Genomic DNA, 22,529 nt, shown 5'->3' on the forward strand with positions numbered 1-22,529 from the left:
TTACCGATGTATTCGAAAATTTAAAATGGCAGCTGACTCTTTGAGGCAGTAATGGTCGACCTAGACGAGAGGATCCAAAATGGCCGACCAGGACTGAGATATGACACGTGCCGTTGTTTCCTTAATAAATTATTTCAGTTAGAGCCGATGAATTGTCAGATATTTTTTTTTTTACTTCGTTTTGTTTTGGTAAGGTTTCATTATTATTTAACATTTATTTGTGTGTAAGTTGCTATTTATTAGTATAAGCTCGAGCCGTTGTTTCCTTAATAAATTATTTCAGCTAGAGCCGATGAATTGTCAGATATTTTTTTTTTTTTTTACTTCGTTTTGTTTTGGTAAGGTTTCATTATTATTTAACATTTATTAATACATGAGATATTTCTTCCTAACTGAAATAATTTATTAAGGAAACAACGGCACGTGTCATATCTCAGTCCTGGTCGGCCATTTTGGATCCTCTCGTCTAGGTCGACCGGTTTGTATTACTGTACACAGATTCGAAAAAGTTGTCAAAAAACAAATATATAACAAACAAATATTATCAAAGGCAAGATAAGTTACTTTTCTACCAAACTGGATACATTTTTTTTGTTTTTATTCAATGTAACATGTTTATTCAGCTCGAAAGGCATACAGTGTTTACCGATGTATTGGAAAATTCAAAATGGCGCCCGACACTCTCTTTAACATGGTAAGTTCGGGAAAAGGTGTTATAAATAATAAACTAGACAAGATACTATTTAAAAAAAACACTGAATATATATCAAAATATGTCACGGTAACATATATTGAGCGACTTTCTAGCAGTATTGGCTGCCCTATACCCAGCGTTACGATCTTCAAAGGAAGAAAATTAAAAAGTTTTATGGCCAGAAAATGGGTGCTCATTTTAAGTTAAATTTGCATGGAAAAGTGATCACCCACTTTTCGAAATAAGTAATTTTTTCATATCATGGAAACTATTTTTTTTGCGACGGAAACGGTTAGCAGATTTGTTTTTAGCACACCGAAATCTCCAAAAAACATTGCTATATACTAACGTGAGACGGACCTTAAAGTAAAATAATACCAGGATTCCTACTATAAAAAGAAAATATCAGAAAGAGAGGATCAGAACAGATACTATACTTTGCACTGGATTTTTTAAGTTTACTTAACAAAATGAAAACGATCAAGAACAAACGTTACAAAGTTACTGTTCTACTTACCTGAGTAAGTTGGAGTTTTAACATTTTAAAGCGTTTATTTTTATTTTATTCGTTCAAAATAAAGCGCGTGTTCACTTGTTCGGGTAGAACAAAATGTCTGAATATACAAGAATTCTTGATCGGCCAAGAAATCGAAAGTTAAAAAATAGTTGTAGAAACACTAAATATCACCAACCATGCGAAAGTATGTTCCATTAGTATTTTGTTTCGTTTTCAATTTACACAAAAAAGGGGGCATTTTACAGTATCAACTACAGAATGAGAAAAAAAAATCGTGTATTATATATATATGAAATAAGTATTACAGTAAAGTTTACCATAATCAAATAATCCACTTATTTTAGGCTTCCTTTTTAAAATTAAATGTTTTTAACTTTTTTTTTCAAAATGTTTTTTAACTACTTGTTCTTACCAAAGAACGGTAGTGGAGTAACTTATCTAGTACTGGTGTTGGTGCACACTGCACCTATTGATCAGCGTTTGAATAATAACGTTATTTAGAAAACCATTCTTAACATGGAGACGGGACGGTGTTATGTACCTATTCTGTACTTTCACCTAACAATTGAATAAAAACAGGTATCGTAAAACTTTAATTACACTTGAAAATGCTATTTTAAAAATAGCGCGGATCAGTAAGTGCACTACTGCACTAGCACCACAATTAAAAAAAAAAAAAAATGGCATAAAACTTTAAACTTGAACATACGATTTAAAATAAAATATCGCGGATCAATAACTTCACAACTTGCTAAGATAATTTACTCCACAACTTTTCTGGATTTTTTTTTTTTTTTTTTAAATTTTATTTTATGTTATAGCGTTTATTTTATTTTGAAGGACATGTAGTGTTGAATGTCTGGGGAATCTATATAATCAAGAAGAAAAAAAAACTGTCTCGACCGTTACATGTGGGTTTGTATTACTATACAGTACACAGAGGTATGGAAAAGTTGTCAAAAAAAAAAAAAAATATATATATATATATATATAACAAATAAATGTTATCAAAGGCAAGATAAGTTACTTTTCTACCTAACTGGATATGTTTTTGCGTTTTTATTTCATGTAAAAATGTTTATTCCGTTGCGTTCAAAAAAACGAGTAAGGTCGAACGCTGCCGGAGAACAATAATAGATGACCGCGATGCCTGAAGACCCGATAACACTTCAAAATAAGAAATAAAACAAAATGGTGGTAGAAACCCACCCAATAAATGTCACGGTAATATTGGGTGGTTTGCTAACACTAAAAACTTATCAAGTTAGGTGGAAAAGTAACTTGTCTTTGATAACATTTAAATTCGGTATTTTTTTACGACCTGCCCCAGTGTAGTATAAACACTCCATTTAAGAACGGCCAAAGTTAAGAACGCCTTTCGGAATAGACCCCCCCCAACCTCCGTGTTAAGAACGGCTTTCAATGTTGGGGGTGTTTATTTTGAAAGCCGTTGTTAACATGGATGTTGGTTGGGGGTGTTTATACTACGATGGGCCCTGGGGCACGTCGTAAAAATTTACCTTAAATTCTTACCTGCCATTTTTGGTGACGATCATCTCATTTGTAAATTCCTTAAATTTCAACCAAAGTTCCCGGTCTTCGAGGGTGACACTTAATTGTCGCTCCGTTGGATCACCCTTTTCGCTCCCAACCGTCATTTCCGTATCAACAGCATTCAACAAGTGGTTTACATTTAGCGGTTCTGTCTTCATTCTTGAAAACAACGCTGACGACGGAAATCTATTATTGTTGTTATTATTATGAAGTGAGTGTCTTGTTGAGCCACTATTAGTTTTCCTATTGTGGTGAGATACGTTATTGTTATTGTTGATGGCGGTGTTACGAGAAACAATATGGTTGGATGATGTTGCACGCATTTGCTGAACGGACCTTGGCGGTGGTGGTGGTCCGGGTTGATAGGGGAAATGCCGTGGTTCGGAAGAAAAACAATCACAGGAAGGCGGCGGTGTCCGGGTCGTGTACAGCGGAGATGGCGACAGGGAATTAAAATTGGTGCCGAACGACATAGAATTAGTGACAAGTTGGTCAGAGAAGTCGCACGTCGTTGTAGAATCTAACATTTGGCAAGACGACGGCTTACAAGAAGAACGTAAATGGGGGGGAAAGGCAGGAGTTGCGATATACGGTGTCGATGTGCTATTATTAGTTCGGCCCGCGACCCGTAAATATGCAACCACATAGAGAATATGGGTCTTTACGCGCTAGTTTGAGTTATAACACAGCTCTCTCCCTTTCAGGCACAAATTAACAAGGCTTTACGAAGGAGAAAGAATAAGTGTTCGTTATTATTATCATTATTTGCCTCTTAAAATGTGGGAATTGTCGCCTGAGTGTCAGTTAGACCAACTAGAGAGAGGAGGAGATGGCGGACACAGAGTTACACGAAAGAAAGAAAGAAAAAAAAGTAAATAGAGTTAATTAAGAACTTGTGGTCAGTCGAGAAAAACGTCAGGATGACGGGAAAAAAGTTAAAGGAAAATATTCGTCTCCTTCCGCCCACCTGTCGTATTATTTTTAAAGCTATTCTTAAATTCACGGTCATATTATACGACTAATTTATGCTAAAAATAAATAAAAAGCATCTTGGTTTTTAAGATACGGGATAGAACCGTATGGATGTATAAAAATGCAGATAAATAAATAAGGTTATTGGATGTAAAAATATTACGTGAAAATAAATTGAAACGGATCTGTAACGAAATTTTCAACCAAGTGTTGAAAACTCCAATAGACTAAAGGAGGGGGTGTAGAAACGTATTGAAATGAGATGGTGGTGGTGGTGTAAAGAGAAGTGGGGTAGTTTTTTTTTTTTTTTTAAAGAAATGTACGAGAGAAAATGATCGCGTGTCTGTCGAAGGGGGGGGGGAGTTTTTGTACCTAAGTGGATATCTGTGTGCATATGAAACTGTTGTTTAAGGGGGAGAAATGGATAGAGTTAGAGAGGGGGTGGAACGTGAGTGTGTAAGTAAGAAAAAGAGTGCGTGTGAGAGAGAGAGAGCGCGCGCGCCGCGCAGATGTTTAAATAAACCTCGCCCATAATTAACTGGTAGGTACAAATCGATTACCAACAGATATACAATAAACCAACACATTTTTTCACAAATACAATCTTTTTTTTTTTAATAATAATAAAGAACCACTAAAAATGTTACAAACGCATGAAGAATTTAAATGTATTTTTGTTTTTGAAAAATAGGACAATAGTTTTAAAATTTTTAGTAAGTAAATTTCATAAACAATTATCCAATCATCGATTGCAAAATAAGTCAAATTCAAGGCGTGTATTAAAATGAAGCGTTTTGATTGGTTGTTAGGCAAGATTCATTCGATAAGAGGCGGAGTCGCAGTCATTTTTTTTCTAGCGTTCATACGACAAAGAACTACGAAAGACGGTAAAATCACGGCCACGGATTTGTATACTCGTACTGAACAAAAAAAAAAAAAGTTGCTTTTAGAAATTAACAGCTAGTGTTTGTTTATATTAAAAAAAAAAAAACAGTTCGCCATTATATTTTTGGTGTGGAAGGTTCTTTTCGGTATTTTAAAAAAAAATTATTATTTACACATAACATCAAACTGTTTTTTTTTTTTTAATAATTAGATTTTTTTTTAAGGATATTTTTTTAACAAATAATAAAATCAAATTTTATTTCATAATGTGGATATAGTTTTTATTTAAAACTTTGGTAATCATTTTAAAAATATTTTATAAATAACATTAACCTTTTTGGGTTTGTATTACTGTACACATAGATTCGAAAAAGTTTTCAAAAAGCAAATATATAACAAATAAATATTATCAAAGGCAAGATAAGTGAGTTTTCTACCAAACTGGATACATTTTTTGTTTTTTTTTATTCAATATAACATGTTTATTCAACTCGAAAAACAGTGTTTACCGATGTATTGGAAAATTCAAGATGGCGCCTGGCTCTCTCTTTAACACGGTAAGTTTGGAAAAAAGTTTTATAAATAAAAAACTAGATAAAATACTGTTAAAAACTCGCTCAATATATGTTACCGTGACATAGGTTGCGATATATTCGGTGGATTTTTAACAGTATTTTGTCTAGTTTTTTTTATTTATAACACCGTTTCCCAAACTTACCGTGTTAAAGAGAGTCAGGCGCCATCTTGAATTTTCAAATACATCGGTAAACACTGTATGTTTTTCGAGCTGAATAAACATGTTACGTTGAATAAAAACACAAAAGATATATGCAGTTAGGTAGAAAAGTAACTTATCTTGCCTTTGATAACATTTATTTGTTATATATTAGTTTTTTGACAACTTTTTCGAATCTATGTGTACAGTAATACAAACCCACCTTTTTCTTTTATAACATTAAATACATTGTTTATCATTATAATAGCGTATTCAACATAAAATATTTTTGAGGAAATTCTCTTTTATTCTAGAGGCATAGCGACATTCCTGAAAAAAAAAAATGGAGTTTTCCTGGCGAATGACTTTCATTGCCCGGGAGTTTCTCTGCTGTTTCCCAGTCGAACTATCTCAAAGGAATGTTTAAAAAAAAAAAAAAAAAAAAAAAAAAAAGATCCAAGTCACTAAAAATTCCGTCTGAATCGAAGCAGTCTAAAATAACTACTTTTTAATAAACACCGGTAGTCAATTTCTTGTTCTAAAAACGGCAGCCAAATCAAGTGGACATTTTCTATTTCACTGCTATCACTAGGGTTAGGACAACAGCATATTCTTTTCATTGTTTTGACTCTCGAGTGTGTATCCATTGATATCTTATATGCTTTTATATAGAATGATGTTGCTTAACTGTACCGGATATATACTCAAGAGTTAAAACAACGAAAAGAATATCTGGTTTTCATAGCCCTAGTTATTGCAGTAATATATTTCTTTACAGTAATATATTTCTTTACAGTAATATATCTCTTTACAGTAATATATTTATTACCGTAATATATTTACTACAGTACTATATTTATTACAGTACTATATTTATTACAGTAATATAGTTATTGCAGTAATATATTTTTTACAGTAATATATTTACTATAGTACTATATTTATTACAGTAATATAGTTATTGCAGTAATATATTTATTACCGTAATATATTTACTATAGTACTATATTTATTACAGTACTATATTTATTACAGTAATATAGTTATTGCAGTAATATATTTTTTACAGTAATATATTTACTACAGTACTATATTTATTACAGTACTATATTTATTACAGTAATATAGTTATTACAGTAATATAGTTATTACAGTAATATAGTTATTACAGTAATATAGTTATTACAGTAATATATTTCTTTACAGTAATATATTTATTACAGTACTCTATTTATTACAGTAATATAGTTATTACAGTAATATATTTCTTTACAGTAATATATTTACTACAGTACTATATTTATTACAGTAATATATTTCTTTACTATAGATACGTGCAAAATGAATGCCAATGCTAAAAATTTATAAACATTTTCTCTTTGCTTAAAAATTCACAAAAAAAAAATCAGGAAATTTTAATGAAATTTCAGTATCTATCAAAGAATTATCGCTGAATATGATGAAACCATTATTTTATTTAAATCTTAACGGAAATGTATTATTTTGTCTAAGCGTTATTGTTTTCAGGAGTAAAAATAAAAATGCATGAATTTAGTTTTGCTTTTTGAAAATAAAGCATCGTAATTTGTACCAATTAAAATGTTGATTTTGATTTTCACAGCAACATTACGAAAAAAAGCCCCTAAAGTCTGTATTAAAGAATTCGATGTAACTTGAAGAAAAGTTAATTTCTCGAGCTACCGATATTATCATTGAATTAAGCATTGTTTATTTAATATGGTCACAGAAAAATTATAATTGCAAAAAAATATTTCTACTTCTTATAAAACTACAGGTTTCGCATAATTTTTATATGTAAGATTGTAATATTTTCCTTGCTTGAATGAATGTGAAACTTTCGGCGTAACATAATTTTCATAAAATCTTAGAAAAAACTATAATTTAAAAGCAGGAATATAGAAAAATAATTAAATTAAAAAATGGTAAAAACTATAAAAAAAAAAAAACGTCCATGATACAAATGTACGGATACACGGCTGCGGGGGGGAGGGGAGAACACCCCTACATTCCTTTAACTAACTGACCATTTTCAGAAAGCCTTTTGACTGTCTGAGATTTTGGGCTTCCGTATAATCCATTTTTAGAGACTTCAGTTTTGTTGACATTCTGAGGAGCGAGAATCTCTCACTTTGGCGAGCTAATTAAGTTATTTTTTGTACAAACAAGGTGGTTTTTTTTGTTATTTAATTCAATATGTTAGGACTAATTATCATTAAAATAGACCCAGGAAACTAATATTTATCTTTCAAAGGAATTTTATGAATTTATTTAACTTCAAAAATTTAGCTAAATTTGTTAGTTCGCCGTGAAAATATTTTTCATAACTTTTCTTCTTTTTTTTTTTCACGTGTACAAATATTTGTTTCCTTCTGGAAATTAACTTTAGTCTTTAATCTTTCAAATACAATCAAAAAGTAGTCGGACACCTACAAAACAATTATGATAAATCAGTTTTCAAAACTTTTTCCCCCGTATCTTTATTCCACGATTTGTGCCCGTACCTAGTTTTTACTATCAGTTGCTTAAAATACAACTTTTAATCTTTCTCCTGTGAAGAACCATTGGAGTTTCTATTCAGCATCTTACATAATCAGCCATTTCTTAATTTTATTAGGTCGGTCATTTCGCGGTGCTTTAGGCGAACTTTGGTGTTATTCTAGCCAGTAGTTTGGAGATTATAATCGCTTAATAATATTTATTACCCCGGCCCCAGTCCAAATGCCACAGTGTTGCAGTTGCATACTAGTGCTTATTTTATAAGTACTTTCGCCGAATGTGCTCTGATGAATTTACTGCACTTGTAACTCATCAACGTAAATATCCACGACGAACTCAACTAGTAGCAAAATCATTCCCCTTCAATGTAGTTGTGGCAGTGTCAGAAATTTCGTGAAAATAGCGAATAATTCCACCCCATCTTTCCAAGCTTATAACTCCTCGAAAAATGCAATTCAAGCCCTAATTTTTTTTTTCAATTAAAGGAGCAAGGACCAAGATTTCATTAAAAAAAAACAAAAAAAAAACGTGTTTTTTTTAAAAAAGGTTTTAAACTTCGGACTTTACAGGTAAAATTCTACAAGAACAATATGTTTTTTTTTGTTTTAAATTTGAATATATTATGTATTGATCTTTTCTCTTCAATTTGTGAGTAAATAATTATGTACTTATCGGGGTCTAAATTAATTATTATTAGACATTTACAAAATGGGAGGCGTGAATTATTCGACCCCCTGTCTTTCCAAGCTTATAACTCCTCGAAAAATGTAATTCAAGCCCTAATTTTTTTTTCAATTAAAGGAGCAAGGACCAAGGTTCCATTAAAAAAAAAAGAAAGAAAAAACAAATAACGTGGTTTAAAAAAAGGTTTTAAACTTCAAACTTTACAGGTAAAATTCTTAAAGAACGCTATGTCTTTTTTTAAAATTTGAATATATTATGTATTGACCCTTTTCTCTTCAATTTGTGAGTAAATTAATTATTTACTTTCGGGTGACTAAATTAAGTATTTACTTTTTAATAGACACTTAAAAATTGGGATGGGGGGGGGAGTCGTGAATTAAAAAAAAAACGTTTGTCTAAAATATTATATTCGATTTATTGGAAAGAACATACAATTTCACATTGACCCTGAAAATATCGTAAAAATAGAATCAATAGAAAAATTTTGATAGATTTTTAATTGAAAAATATTGAGTTCGGAAAATTCATTACTGTTTAAAAAAAAAATATTTCTATTACTTTTAAAACAACTGTAATAGTTTATTTTAGAAGTATAATCCATAAAGAAAATAAATAACCCACTTTTAACAGAGAAATTACGAGATTTTTATATTGTATTCGCAGTTTCGTGTTAGGGGTGTCAAAAATTCCTACAAAAATTCTGATACTGCTAATGTAGTTGTCCTCAAATGCAATGAAATGTTCTACACTAATAGCGTTTTTCCCCTCGAACCGCTTGCATTTTGGAATTCCATGTTAATTTTTTCGCCTTTATCAACATGCATAAATTTTCATGTCATGCGAACAAACATCTTGGTGAGCAACTCTAGGTGCATCAGAATTTTTGTGGAATTTTTTACACCCCTAACAGAAAACTGCGACTAAAATATTAAAAAAAAAAACTCGTAATTTCTCTTTTAAAAGTGGTTTGTTTATTTTCTTTATGGAATATACTTCCAAAATAAACTATTTAATTTGTTTAAAAAGTAATAGAAATATTAGTTTTTATTAAAAAAAAAAAACAAACAGTGTTTACAAAGTGCCTGCGCGCGTTCATGCAGCCATGTTTTTTTACGTAATGAAATCAATTGAAATTTACGAGTTAATTATTTTTTTCAACTTTTAAACTTTAAAAAGCTATCAAAATTTTTCTATTGGATAAATTTTTACGATATTTCCAGGGTCAATGTAAAATTTTATGCTCTTTCTAAGAAACCGAATATAATATTTTAGACAAACCTTTTTGTTTTTAATTCACCCCTCCGCATTTTAAAATGTCTATTAAAAAGTAAATAATTAATTTACGCACCAAAGTTTTATATATCACAAATTGAAGATAAAAAAAATCAATAAATAAAATATTCTAATTTAAAACAAACAAAAAAGTGTTTTTTGGAAATTTACCTGTAAAGTCCAAAGTGTAAAACCTTTTTTTTTTTAAACCACGTTGATTATTTTTTTTAAGTGAAAGCTCATGTGATGCCTACATAGTCAAGTAAATATCGAATACTGACGACAATTTTTTGGTATTTCATTCAATGTTTTCTTTTTTTAGATATTAAAAAAAAAATTCACTCGATGAAGTAGAAATAAAATATAATATTTAAAAAATCATGTATTTCATTAAGAGAATAAAAAATCGGTAGAGTGGGTTTGTTTTTAAACGGCAAAAACTATTAAGTGAATGTGTTCAGTTTTCAGATACGGTGGCTCCAAAATACTAATCTTGGTTTACAGCACGCAATAGAAAGAGAAATTGAGTGTGACGCTTAACACCACGGAAGATTCAACGCGAAAAAAGCAGATATTTGTGTCCCTTTATTTTAACTGTGAAAAACATCGCGCGTTTTTTTTTTTTTAAATACTTGCTTAAAAAAGTATTTCATTTAAAAAGAACATGGAATATAAAATATAAATATGGATAAATTCTTAACAATGAACAATGGAAGTACTCATTGAATAGTATTTTTTATAGGTAAATGACTTTTTGGAATTTATATATATTTTTTATAATCGAAGTAAGTAAAATTTCGTTGATTTTCTTTTAAACTTTTTTGAAGAAAACCGATTTAAAAAAAAAACAAATATTGCATAATTTGCTATTAAACCTGCTATTTTTTTTAAATTTTTGGTCTTTGCTTCTTTAATTGAAAAAAAAATTAGGGGTTGAAATACATTTTTCAAGTAGTTATAAGCTTCGAAAGATAGTAAGTTGAATTATTAAAGTTCTTATCACGCAATTCTAATGACCGCTTCTGATACAGCTAGAGCAACTCCCCACTTAGGATGCCCCTATAAATCTGTCCCCTAATAATAGTAACCCATTACGCCTCAGTGGGATTATACTTTGTTTGGGATGAATAAAAGTTTCTTTTTGTGTGTGTGTTTTTTTTTTTCTTAAAGCAGCCGGTGTTCTCTGTAGGCTGAGCGATAATAACTCTCTCCATATTTCCATTAATATCCGCTCCCTTCGATGAACGTTGATTTTTTTTTTTACCAGGGAGCCATCATGCATCAAGGCCCGAAGGCCATTCGGGGATAGGGGTTAATGAACATAAGGTGGTAGTATAGTAATCGTTAATAGTGTAAGTTTGATTATTTAAGGGGATGGTTCAACAAGAACTTGTTTACATTAGACTTGAAGTCTACCATACTGTAATCAACCAGGAAGTAGGCCAATCGAACAATTCATTGATTTTTTTGCTAGTTACGGTTGTGGATTTTCTCTTCAATCCTATTCGCGATTATATTACATCCCGGTGGAAGTCCGACAGCAACTTTATTATGCGTCTTTCGACAACAGATTCGATAATAGCCTGGTGAAGACTTGAAACCGGAATTATTGTAGGTTATGTGATTTGATTCCTCCTTTTTGTTTTGTTTTTTTTTACTCACGTTCACCCTTAGCAGGGCATATCGCTACGTGTGTCAGAACTTTTGGGAATTTTTGACACCCTTAACACAAAACTGTGAATAAAATATACAAAACTCGTAATTTCTTTTTTTTAAGTGGATTGTTTAATTTCTTTATTGAATATACTTCCAAAATAAACTATTAAAGTTTTTTTTTTAAATAATAGAAATATTATTTTTTTGAAAAAGTGTTTTCAAAGTGCATGCGCGCGCTCATGCAGTCATTTTTTCTACGTAATGAAATGAATTGAATTTTATGAGTTCATTTTTTTCAATTTTTTTAATTAAAAAAATCTATCAAAATTTTTCTATTGGTTCAATTTTTAAGATATTTTCTGGTTTAATGTGAAATTTTATGCTCTTTCCAATAAACCAAATATAATATTCTAGACAAACGTTTTTTTTTTAAATTCACCCCTTCCCCCATTTTGAAATGTCTATTAAAAAGAAAATAACTAATTTCTCACCTAAGGTTTATATATCACAAATTAAAGATAAAAGATCAATAAATAAAATAATCTAATTTAAAACAAAAACAAAAGAATAGTTATGTGAAAATTTACCTGTTAAGTCCAAAGTTTAAAACGTTGATTTTTTTTAAAGTGAAATCTCATATTTTGAAAATATTGTCTTGTATAAATTGGATACCTACATCTATTTTTTCTATTTCATTCAATGTTGTTTTTATTTAGATTTTTGAACAAAAAATCATTGCATGAAGAAAAAATAAAATATTTTAAATCAAAAACTCATGTAATACTTTAAGAGAATAAAAAGAAATTAAAAATTTGTCGGCTGGTTTGTTTTTAAAACTAAACTTAATTATTAAACTGATGAGTGAAATGTGATCATTTTTCAAATAGGGTGACCCATAACTGACTAATTTGAGTCTTGACAGCAAACACATGTCAGAAATTCAAAGGGGAGATAAGACACATATCAGCACTTCAAATGTTTGTTTCTTTATATTATACACAAACAGTTATTAAACATGAAAGGTTATAATTCGGACAACCCCAAAATTGCATTTATTATTAGGTTGAGTAATTTAGCAAAGTAATTAAATAAAACTATATAATTAAAATATTTACATTTCACGTTATAAAAACATTAAATGAGCATTAATTGCAATTTTAGGTAGTTCTAATAATAATAATAATAAACCCGAATAAAACGAAACGAAATTTTGCTACAACGAAACGAAATTTTATTAAAACGGAATGAAACGAAACGAATGAAACATATTTTGGATTATTTAACCTTGAATGCAGTATAAAAAAAAATAAATTTTATGCTTCAAGTTGTTTATCCTTTAAAATTCATGGCGTTTGGTTTGGTTGTTTTGTTTTACGGCATGTGAACTATTTTAGGTTTATTTATTGCCAATTTCTGTCATTTTGAATAAAAAATATGCTTTAAGTTGTCCATCTCTTCAAGTATTTATATTGTTTGGTTTAGTTGTTTTGTTTTACGGCATATGAACTATTTTAGGATTCAATCATTTTTTTTTTTTTTTTTGCAAAATTATTTAAATATTTATTTATAGTGTTTAATTTAACTGTTTGGAAAAGAAACCTTTTTTGTTGTTTTTGTTATTTTTGTTTTTGTCTTTGGCTTTGCAGAAAATTACTCAGCTTTTCAAAGGGAAAGAAAACAAATAAAACTTCAATGCTTAGTGCATCTAAGTAAAAACAGTTGTAATCTTCAGACAGACTGAACTTGTAGCGCCATGAATCCTTTACAAAATAACTTTCACTATAGCTGAGCTCATCAGATAGCGTAGCAATGCCAATATAAGGAAATAACTAGGACTTTCAAAGATCGTAACGATTAACACTTTATATAAAAGTGCCCATCCCATCCCTTGACCTATCAAACCCTTCTATTGAAGCAGGGTACAAACGCGGGAAAGTACAAACGATTTTAATGCTAAGGTCCTAAAATGATGATGTTATCCGATTTCAAACACTTGATCTTAGAACGGGATGAAAAAGGGCCACTTGTCGCAGGAACAGATAAACTTATGTCCATGCATCAACATGGTGATATAGTTGCTGCTGTTGTTTTTATTGAACATTTCGTATTGTATTCATTTCGTATGAATCAGATTATTATTATTATTATTATTATTATTATTATTATTATTATTATTATTATTATATTATTATTATATTATTATTATTATATTATTATCATTATATTATTATTATTATTATTATGTTATTATTATTATTATTATATCATTATTATTATTATATTATTATTATTATTATTATTATTATTGTTGTTGTTGTTGTTGTTGTTGTTGACATTGGTTTCCTCGATATCTTTTTTTTTTAGTTTAAATTCTTTCTATAGAGATATCTAGTACTTAGGGGAGGGACCACGAACATCCCTAATCGAAAATGTTTATGTGGAGCGAACTTGATGCAAATTTCGCAAACCTGGTTGTCATTTCGTGCCGTTAATTACTTAGCCACCGTCACCTCTTAGTTTCTACTGAGTAGGGAAATATAAATGGAAACCGTAAATTTAAAGATTTCAAAGATATAACTAGCAAGCAGAGAACAAGGTTGTGTGTCAAGTCAGAAGTGAAGTGAAGACGTGAAACCAGTTCGTTCAGCTTGTACAAAACAGTTAACAAATCTATAATATAAAGCTGTGTGTGCGTATGGTGTGTGTGTGTGTGGTCACGAATAGGCTCCTATATGGCAGATTATTTTAAAAAATTGATTACATATAATGATAGAAGATGTATCGAGACACAGGAATGGGTATGTTTGATCTGGCAGAACGGTGGTTCATTAAAATTGTAGGGTCTGCGTTCGCGCCTGATCCACAAAGTATGGAAATAAAAAAATTAAAAATTAAAAAAAAAAACGTTTACAATGTCTTTGATATAGATGTACATAAGAATACTTTGATAAGTATGTTTTAACTTTAATAGGGATGGTATAATAAAATTGTGGGGTCTGCGTTCGCGCCTGGCCTCCATAGAATGGAAATAGGCACACACTTTAATAAATACTTTTCATATCTATCTGCGTAAGTATACTTTGATAATTATGTTTCAGTTTGAAGAAATATGGTATAATAAAATTATGGAGTGTTCGTTCGCGCCTGACCTTCATAGAATGGAAATATGTCACAAAGTTTAACAAGGTTTTTTAATATAGATCTACAGAATATTGTGATAAGTGTTTCAGTGTGAACAGGTATTGTATAATAAATTATGGGGTTTGTCTATTTTATTTTTTACTTTTATAATATTTTTCTTTGGTTTTGATACCCCCAAATTCGAAGCTATCTCTTTACAACCCTTCCTTTTCATAACCTATCATACTTTCATAAATCAGAGTCCATTTTCTGTAGGCTGTTTTTGAACCCAGTCAACGACGGGTACTTTTGCTAGTTAAATATATGTCCTTACAAGACAATTCTGTAGAAAAAAAAGAATCAAATGACGTGACCTGTGGGCTTGAGAGCCAAAAAGAATTAATATCCTAATTAGTTATGCTACCCAGCTTTACCCATACGGTTAAATGGAAAGAAGCTGAAAGGATTATTGTAATGTGGAAAAATCCGAACAATACGCCATATTCTATGAACTAGGGCTAGAATTTCGCAATACTTCGAGGTATGATCAAATCTTTAAAAAATACTATCTAATGCAGTCCAATATGAATGAATCGATATTAACGAAGGCAAGCTATCACAAATTCTCATAAAGCTGAAGTACAGTTATGTATGGAATGTATCCAGATTAAATCGAAGTCTTAGAAAACAAGAGATGATCGTATGTGGCAGAGGAAATAAGAGATGAATCCTGACATTGTAAGCAACATATAGATATTGCAGTGCAGGAAGACGTAGATGGTCTGTGAAACCGTAAATTTAAAGATTTAAAAGACATGGTGGACAAAGAAAAAAGGACAGCGTTTATAGGCTTGAGGCGCCCCGACCAAGGAATGCCGACGGGGATACTCACGCAGTTTTTGTAATTGCAAGAGTGTCCCTCCTTTAGGGGAGCTTGCTTTGGTCACCACTTTCAGACCTTGTGTCAGATATTGGTGAGGTGGGCACCAATTAAATATCTACCCCCATTATAACTGGTGGATATGGTTTCCTAGCGGCTTCGGCTTCAGGGCGACAGGGTAAAGTACAGTTCAAGGATCTATTCTTGACACTCAGTCCGACAGGTGCGGGGCCGGGAACCAGCGCAGTACCTGTCAGACTGAGGTACATCGCCTTGGTATTACTCAGGAGGTCCACCCTTCCAGGCCTTGCCAACCGGTTTTTGGGTGGGGCAAGTTAATTACTTGTCGCCTGAGGCTCCCCGACCCGGGAATGCCGACGGGGATACTTAGACAATTTTTGTAATTGCAAGAGTACCCCTCCCTTTAGGGGAGCTTGCTTAGATCCACACTTTCTTGGTCTTGTGTTACATATTGGTGAGGTGGGCACATATTAAATATCTACCCCCATTATAATTCAAAAATATTGCAACAAATGCACCCAATACTCTTGAACTGCCAATTAGGACAATCCAAGAGAAGAAAGGGCTAACGTCAGAATTACATGCAATCGTTGAGAAGGTGATCTACTACATCTGGCTAAAAAGAGACAATGAATGGACACTGAAATGATGGCGATGACGACCAAAATCTTAACAGCATCAAGTAAGCAGACCAAATCAAAAAGAAAGTGAAAAGTCCCGCTATTGTTAGTCGTTGTTTTGAGTCAAAACGGCAATTAACAATTGTTATATAGTTGCTGGGTAGAATAGAAATGATCTGTTATTTGTCTATCTATCTATCTATCTATCTATCTATCTATCTATCTATCCATCAAACTGGCGAAGTAAATAAGAGTTGGGATGTGAGGCTGTTTTGATATATTATCAAAACATCAAACTCGGTAACCGATCGGGTTTGCACCGGAAGCTCTGAACAAGAACGGAAGTTGACGTGTCATTTGTCATGTGTTCTGGCTAGCTGTACGGATAGTTGAGTTGGATTGAGGATGTCAACAGAAAAAGATGATCTAAAAGGTATCGAGGGAGGTGTGGAGAGTCTCAGACGTGGGACATGTAAAAACTAAACACCCAAGCAAGGATTGTCGATCACTCCTCTGCTAAGGTCGACTACCTGGGAGAAATAAAAGAATATGTATATATAAAACACACAATGTCTTGGTCTCTCTTTAAAACGTTTTCGTTTACACAAAATCTTTCTCCTCAAGATTGGTAGAATATCTTGATAAAAAACGACAGCAGAAAAACAGGTACGTCGTCGAATATGTGTTTTTATGTAATTATGTTGACACACGCATACGCATCAACACCCAGACGAAATTATCACGGACCGTTGAATAGAAGATATATATATACATATATATATATGTATATATATATATATAATGTGTGTATGTATGTGTGTATGCATATATATGTGTGTGTATGTATATATATATATGTATGTATGTATATATATATGTGTGTGTATGTATATATATATGTATGTATATGTACGTATATATATGTATATATATATGTGTATATATGTATATGTATATATATATGTGTGTATATATGTATATGTATATATATATGTGTGTATATATGTATATGTATATATATATGTGTATATATATGTATATGTATATATGTATATATATATGTGTATATATATGTATATATGTATATATATGTGTATATTGTATTGGTAGTAATTATTTGTTTGTTTAAAACAAAATATATAAGTTTGTCACCCAAAAGAGTGCTCAATGTTTGGACAGAGCCAAAATAAGTGAATTTAGTTTACAAACAAATGGCTACACATAAGCATACATGTTTCAGCGAAAACCCAGTAAGGGAATCGCTTCGTCTTTGCAGTCACCTTGTTTCTTATGCCTGCATGAGAAAATGGAGATTACTAATTTTAAAGACCGTGACAAACTTCTAAATATAAAACAAGAATCGGCCATCTCCTGTAAGCATTTTCAGATACATACGCTTAAAAAATTATAAAACGCCTAAGTTTGTAAATAATATTTTTATAGTTTTTCCAGTTTCCCCCGCCCCTTTTATCCTTTTCCCATAATTAATTTTATTCTATACTGAAACTATTCTAAACGTTAATCATTTTAAACATTTGTATTTTAACATCAAATAATCATACCCTATACCTAATAAGTTAAACTTTAACTAAAGATATATTTTTTTTAATTTATCTTTAATCGTAATGTAGTTATCTTACCATAATTATACTTTTCATAATCGTTTAACGTAGGTTTTAATGGTCACCTCATTATTTTATTTTTATACTTTAATCACCTATTTTTATACGTAATTTTTGAAACGTTAGAATTTACAAAAGTAATATTATACGGGCACTAATTTATTTACACGTTAACCATTTATTTTATACGTAAGTTTTTTTAAAACTTTTTTTAAACGTTAGCATTTACAATGAATAATATAACTGACATTATTTCGTTAATTATTCAATTACATCGCAAAACTTTTTCAAAAAACGTAAACTATTTATTTTATTTTAAACGTTAGTGGCCTAATGAATTATTCACATAACTATATATTTTAACTGATTAATATTAATGTTAATATATAATTATACTTATGATGTACATATTACAGTTGAATACAGCCGTTCCCTTTTTAAAATTTGGGTTCCTATTCTACACAACTTACCTACTGAACTAGGAATTTACTGATAATATTGAAACTCTACTTGAAACTCTTGATGCACTATAAATTAAAGAAAATAATAAAAAATAAATTAATTAATATAATTAACATAATGGATGATCACATTTTAATGTATATACTTTCTCTTTAGGTCCTGTCTCGCCCTTTACACTTAAATATGATGTAGTCCTAGTTATAAATAGGCAATGTTTGAGTTGAAACAGTCAGAGTTGTGCTTGGCGTGACGAAGCGATCCCCTTACTGGGTTTTCGCTGAAACATGTATGCTTATGTGTAGCCATTTGTTTGTAAACTAAATTCACTTATATATGTATATATATGTATATGTATATATATATATGTGTATATATATGTATATTTATATATGTGTAAGCATATATGTATATGTGTATACATATATGTATATATATGTGTGTATATATGTATATGTATATATGTGTATGTATATGTATATGTATATATATATATATGTGTATATATATGTATATATGCGGATATATATGCATATATATGTGTATATATATGTATATATGTATATATGTATATATGTGTATATATGTATATGGATATATGTGTGCATATATATGTACGGCATAATCACGTTGACACACCGGTTCTCGTCAGATCACCGAAGTTAAGCAACGTTGAGCCTGGCTAATACCAGATGGGTGACCATTTGAGAATTCTAGGCGCTGTATGTGCTCTCCACTTATCTCGGCATTGTTTCCAGTCGTCTTGTACCTCAACTTGCCACTGGTATGCAACAATGTTGACTCAGGAGAGGCGTGGTTGGAGGTTGCGCAAGTCTTGCCACACAAATTTCACGCGCAGGCACCCTTACAGTGGGTATCCATAGTCTGTCAAGACTGACGGAAGCCTTCATATATATGTATGTATTTTTTTTACACAATGATCACCACTTATCAAAGCCCGGAAGCCACTCAGGGATAAGGGTTATTGCAAGTACATTACGTTAGTGTGGAGATTTGATGAAGTGTTTACTTAAGGGGGCGGTTCATTAGGAATTTGTTAACGTCGGACTTGAACACATCCAAGTTACAGTCCGGTGGGAAGCAGGCAGACGTAACGGTATATATGTATATATGTATATATATGTATATTTATATGTATATATGTATGTATACATATATATGTATGTATATATGTATGTATACATATATATGTATATATATGTATGTATACGTATGTATATATGTATACATATATATGTATATATATGTATGTATACGTATGTATATATGTACGTATACATATATATGTATGTATATATATGTATGTATACATATAAATATATGTGTGTATACATATATATATATATGTATACATATATGTGCATGCATATATGTGTATACATATATATATGTATGTATACATATATATATATATATGTATGTATGTATACATATATATATATGTATGTATACATATATATATGTATGTATACATATATATATGTATGTATACATATATATATATGTATGTATATGTATGTATACATATATATATATGTATACATATATATATGTATATATATGCATGTATACATATATATATGTATGTATACATATATATATGTATATATATCCATGTATACATATATATATGTATGTATACATATATATATGTATGTATACATATATATATATGTATGTATACATATATATATGTATGTATACATATATATATATGTATGTACACACATATATATATGTATGTACACATATATATATACATACGCATATATATATACATACATATATATATACAAGACAAGACGTTGCAATCATCATATATGTATGTATACATATATATATATATATGTATGTATACATATATATATGTATATATACATATATATGCATACATATATATGTATATGTATACATATATATATGTATGCATATATATGTATATATATATGTATACATATAAATATGTATACATATATATATGTATGTATACATACATATATATCTATGTATACATATATATATGTAAACACATATATATATGTATCTATACGTATATGTATGCATATATATGTATATATATGTATATATGCATATTTATATGTATATATATATGTATATTTGTATGTATATATATATATATGTACACGTAGGTATATATATATATATATGTGTGTACTTATGTATATATGTATATATATGTATGTATATATCTTCTGTCAAGAAGTGACAATCACCATATATATATATATATGTATATATATACATATATATATATATATATATATATATATATATATATATATATATATATATATATATATATTAGGGTTGGGATGATTCCAATATTTTTTCCGATCCAATTACTGATTCCGTATTAAATTCCCGATTCCGATGCAATTATCGATTCCGATTTTTTAATAATCTCTAAATATTTTACTATTCAAAAACACATATTTAATATGTACATATTTTCTCAAACGTAAAATACACTTGTCGGGTATGATATATCGATTTTACTTGAACTTATAGTTTAAAATCAATGTACACTCATTATTTTAGTATTACTATCAGCGGTAGAATATTTTTCTTTAAAAAAAAAATCAAATAAAAAAGCGAATTAAAAGAATCGTTTTGGGCATTGGCAAATAGACACAATTTTTTCCGATTCCGATACCACCCCAAATTCCGTTTTTTTTTAATTCCCGATTCTGATTTCGATTAATCGTCCCAACACTAATATATGTATGTATGTATATATATATATATATATATATATATATATAATGGAGAGAGAGAGAGAGAGAGAGGGAGAGAGAGATAGATAGATAAGAACATATGGTTTAGATATTGAAGACCCACTATAGACATTAGTAACACGTCATAGACTATAACACGGCATTAATATGAAGACTATCCCACTACATTACATATGTCTGTTGGTACCGATTACGATTATATAACATGTGTCGATTAGTGACAACACAGCACAATGGCCATCATTTGATGATATGCACCTTCATATCCAAACATGGAGAACTGAGACCGGCTGTCACGTAGAGCACTTGCTTTGTTTACTTAACAACTATTTGCAGCAATTCATGGAAACAACAGTATAATTCATTCTTAGAAGACAGGTGTGTCTACTTTATGAAATAAAGTAACGGTAAGAAATTAATAGTTTAAGAATTTATTGTAAACATACGAAAACGGTTGCAAGCAGGATTTTACAAAAGTCAACCTTGACCCCTATGCATCAATGAATAATTTGTTTGTGGAAAGTTATTTTTTTGAATTTTTCTTACGACCTGCCCAAGCGTAGTATAAACACATCTAATCTTCCCATGTTAAGAACGTAGACACCAAAAATGGCCGGAAAATCAAGTTGTTGTTGTTGTGACTCGAAAGGGGAAAACAGAGTCCCCCAATTCCAGCCAGCAAGCTGACAAAAGACAACCGCCGCAGCAACAACAACTGCCGCTGCAGTCGATTCCGGACAAGCGACCAGAATACATTGTCCAGCAACCGCCGCAGCCAAAGACGTCACAACCCAAGCAGCAGCAACCGCAGCAGAAGCAACATCATCATCAACAACAGCAAGAGGAGCAGAACAAACCAGCCCAGGAACAACGACTGGTCCCCGGACGAACTGAATCGGGGATCAAGAGAAGGAAGGACTGCTCCTCAGAAGATGAGTCTGGCAGCGAGAGGGAGGGAAGACAAACTCACCCACTCCCCGGTCCATTCGAGGAACAAAAGAGAAAGAAAAAGAAAAATTTGAAAAATGGAAGGGGAAGAAAAGGTGACCCCCACCCCCTGTGAGCTTACACCATCCCAAATAGCAACAACAAAATCCACCCTCACCCCCAAACCAGACACCGCACCAAAACCAAACACTGCACCAACCATCACACCAACACCTAACACGACACCGACACCACACACAACACACGCACCACACACACCACACCAACACCGTACACCACACCAACATCTGACACTGCCCCAACACACACCCCCACACCAATGCAAACTGAACTACCACCCCAAAGAGAAAAATAGCCGAAAAATAAAGTTGTTGTTTTTTAAAACGAAATTACATTTATTAAAATCCATTATTTCTGAATAACTTTTTTTTTCTAGAAAGATAAAACCCTGAATTTTATCATATAGAAAGCAGAATAATGTAAAACCTTTTTCTACCATTTTTAATTAAATTTTAAATGTTAAATTTTCCCCAAAAGTTAACAATTGACATTTTTTGTTTTGCACAAAAAACGTAAATAAATAGTTAAAAAAATATATATAATACCGTATTTCTTC

General features: G+C 30.7%; 1 protein-coding gene and 1 pseudogene across 1 annotated transcript in view; one reads left to right on the forward strand and one right to left on the reverse strand.

The window, feature by feature from the left end:
* Positions 1–4,220, reverse strand: part of LOC145292077 (T-box transcription factor T-like) — a 247,007-nt gene extending 242,787 nt beyond the window's left edge. Inside the window, exon 1 of the mRNA XM_080138135.1 lies at positions 2,745–4,220. Coding sequence (XP_079994261.1) covers positions 2,745–3,292 — 548 coding nt within the window. The 5' untranslated portion in view covers positions 3,293–4,220. The remainder of the gene's footprint in view (positions 1–2,744) is intronic.
* Positions 4,221–18,800: 14,580 nt separating this feature from the next.
* On the forward strand, positions 18,801–18,917 carry LOC145292665 (5S ribosomal RNA; annotated as a pseudogene).
* Positions 18,918–22,529: the final 3,612 nt, after the last annotated feature.

This window comes from Euprymna scolopes, chromosome 13 (assembly GCF_053919585.1).
Source record: "Euprymna scolopes isolate OS-2025 chromosome 13, ASM5391958v1, whole genome shotgun sequence".
In the NCBI taxonomy this organism is placed as follows: Eukaryota; Metazoa; Mollusca; class Cephalopoda; order Sepiida; family Sepiolidae; genus Euprymna; species Euprymna scolopes.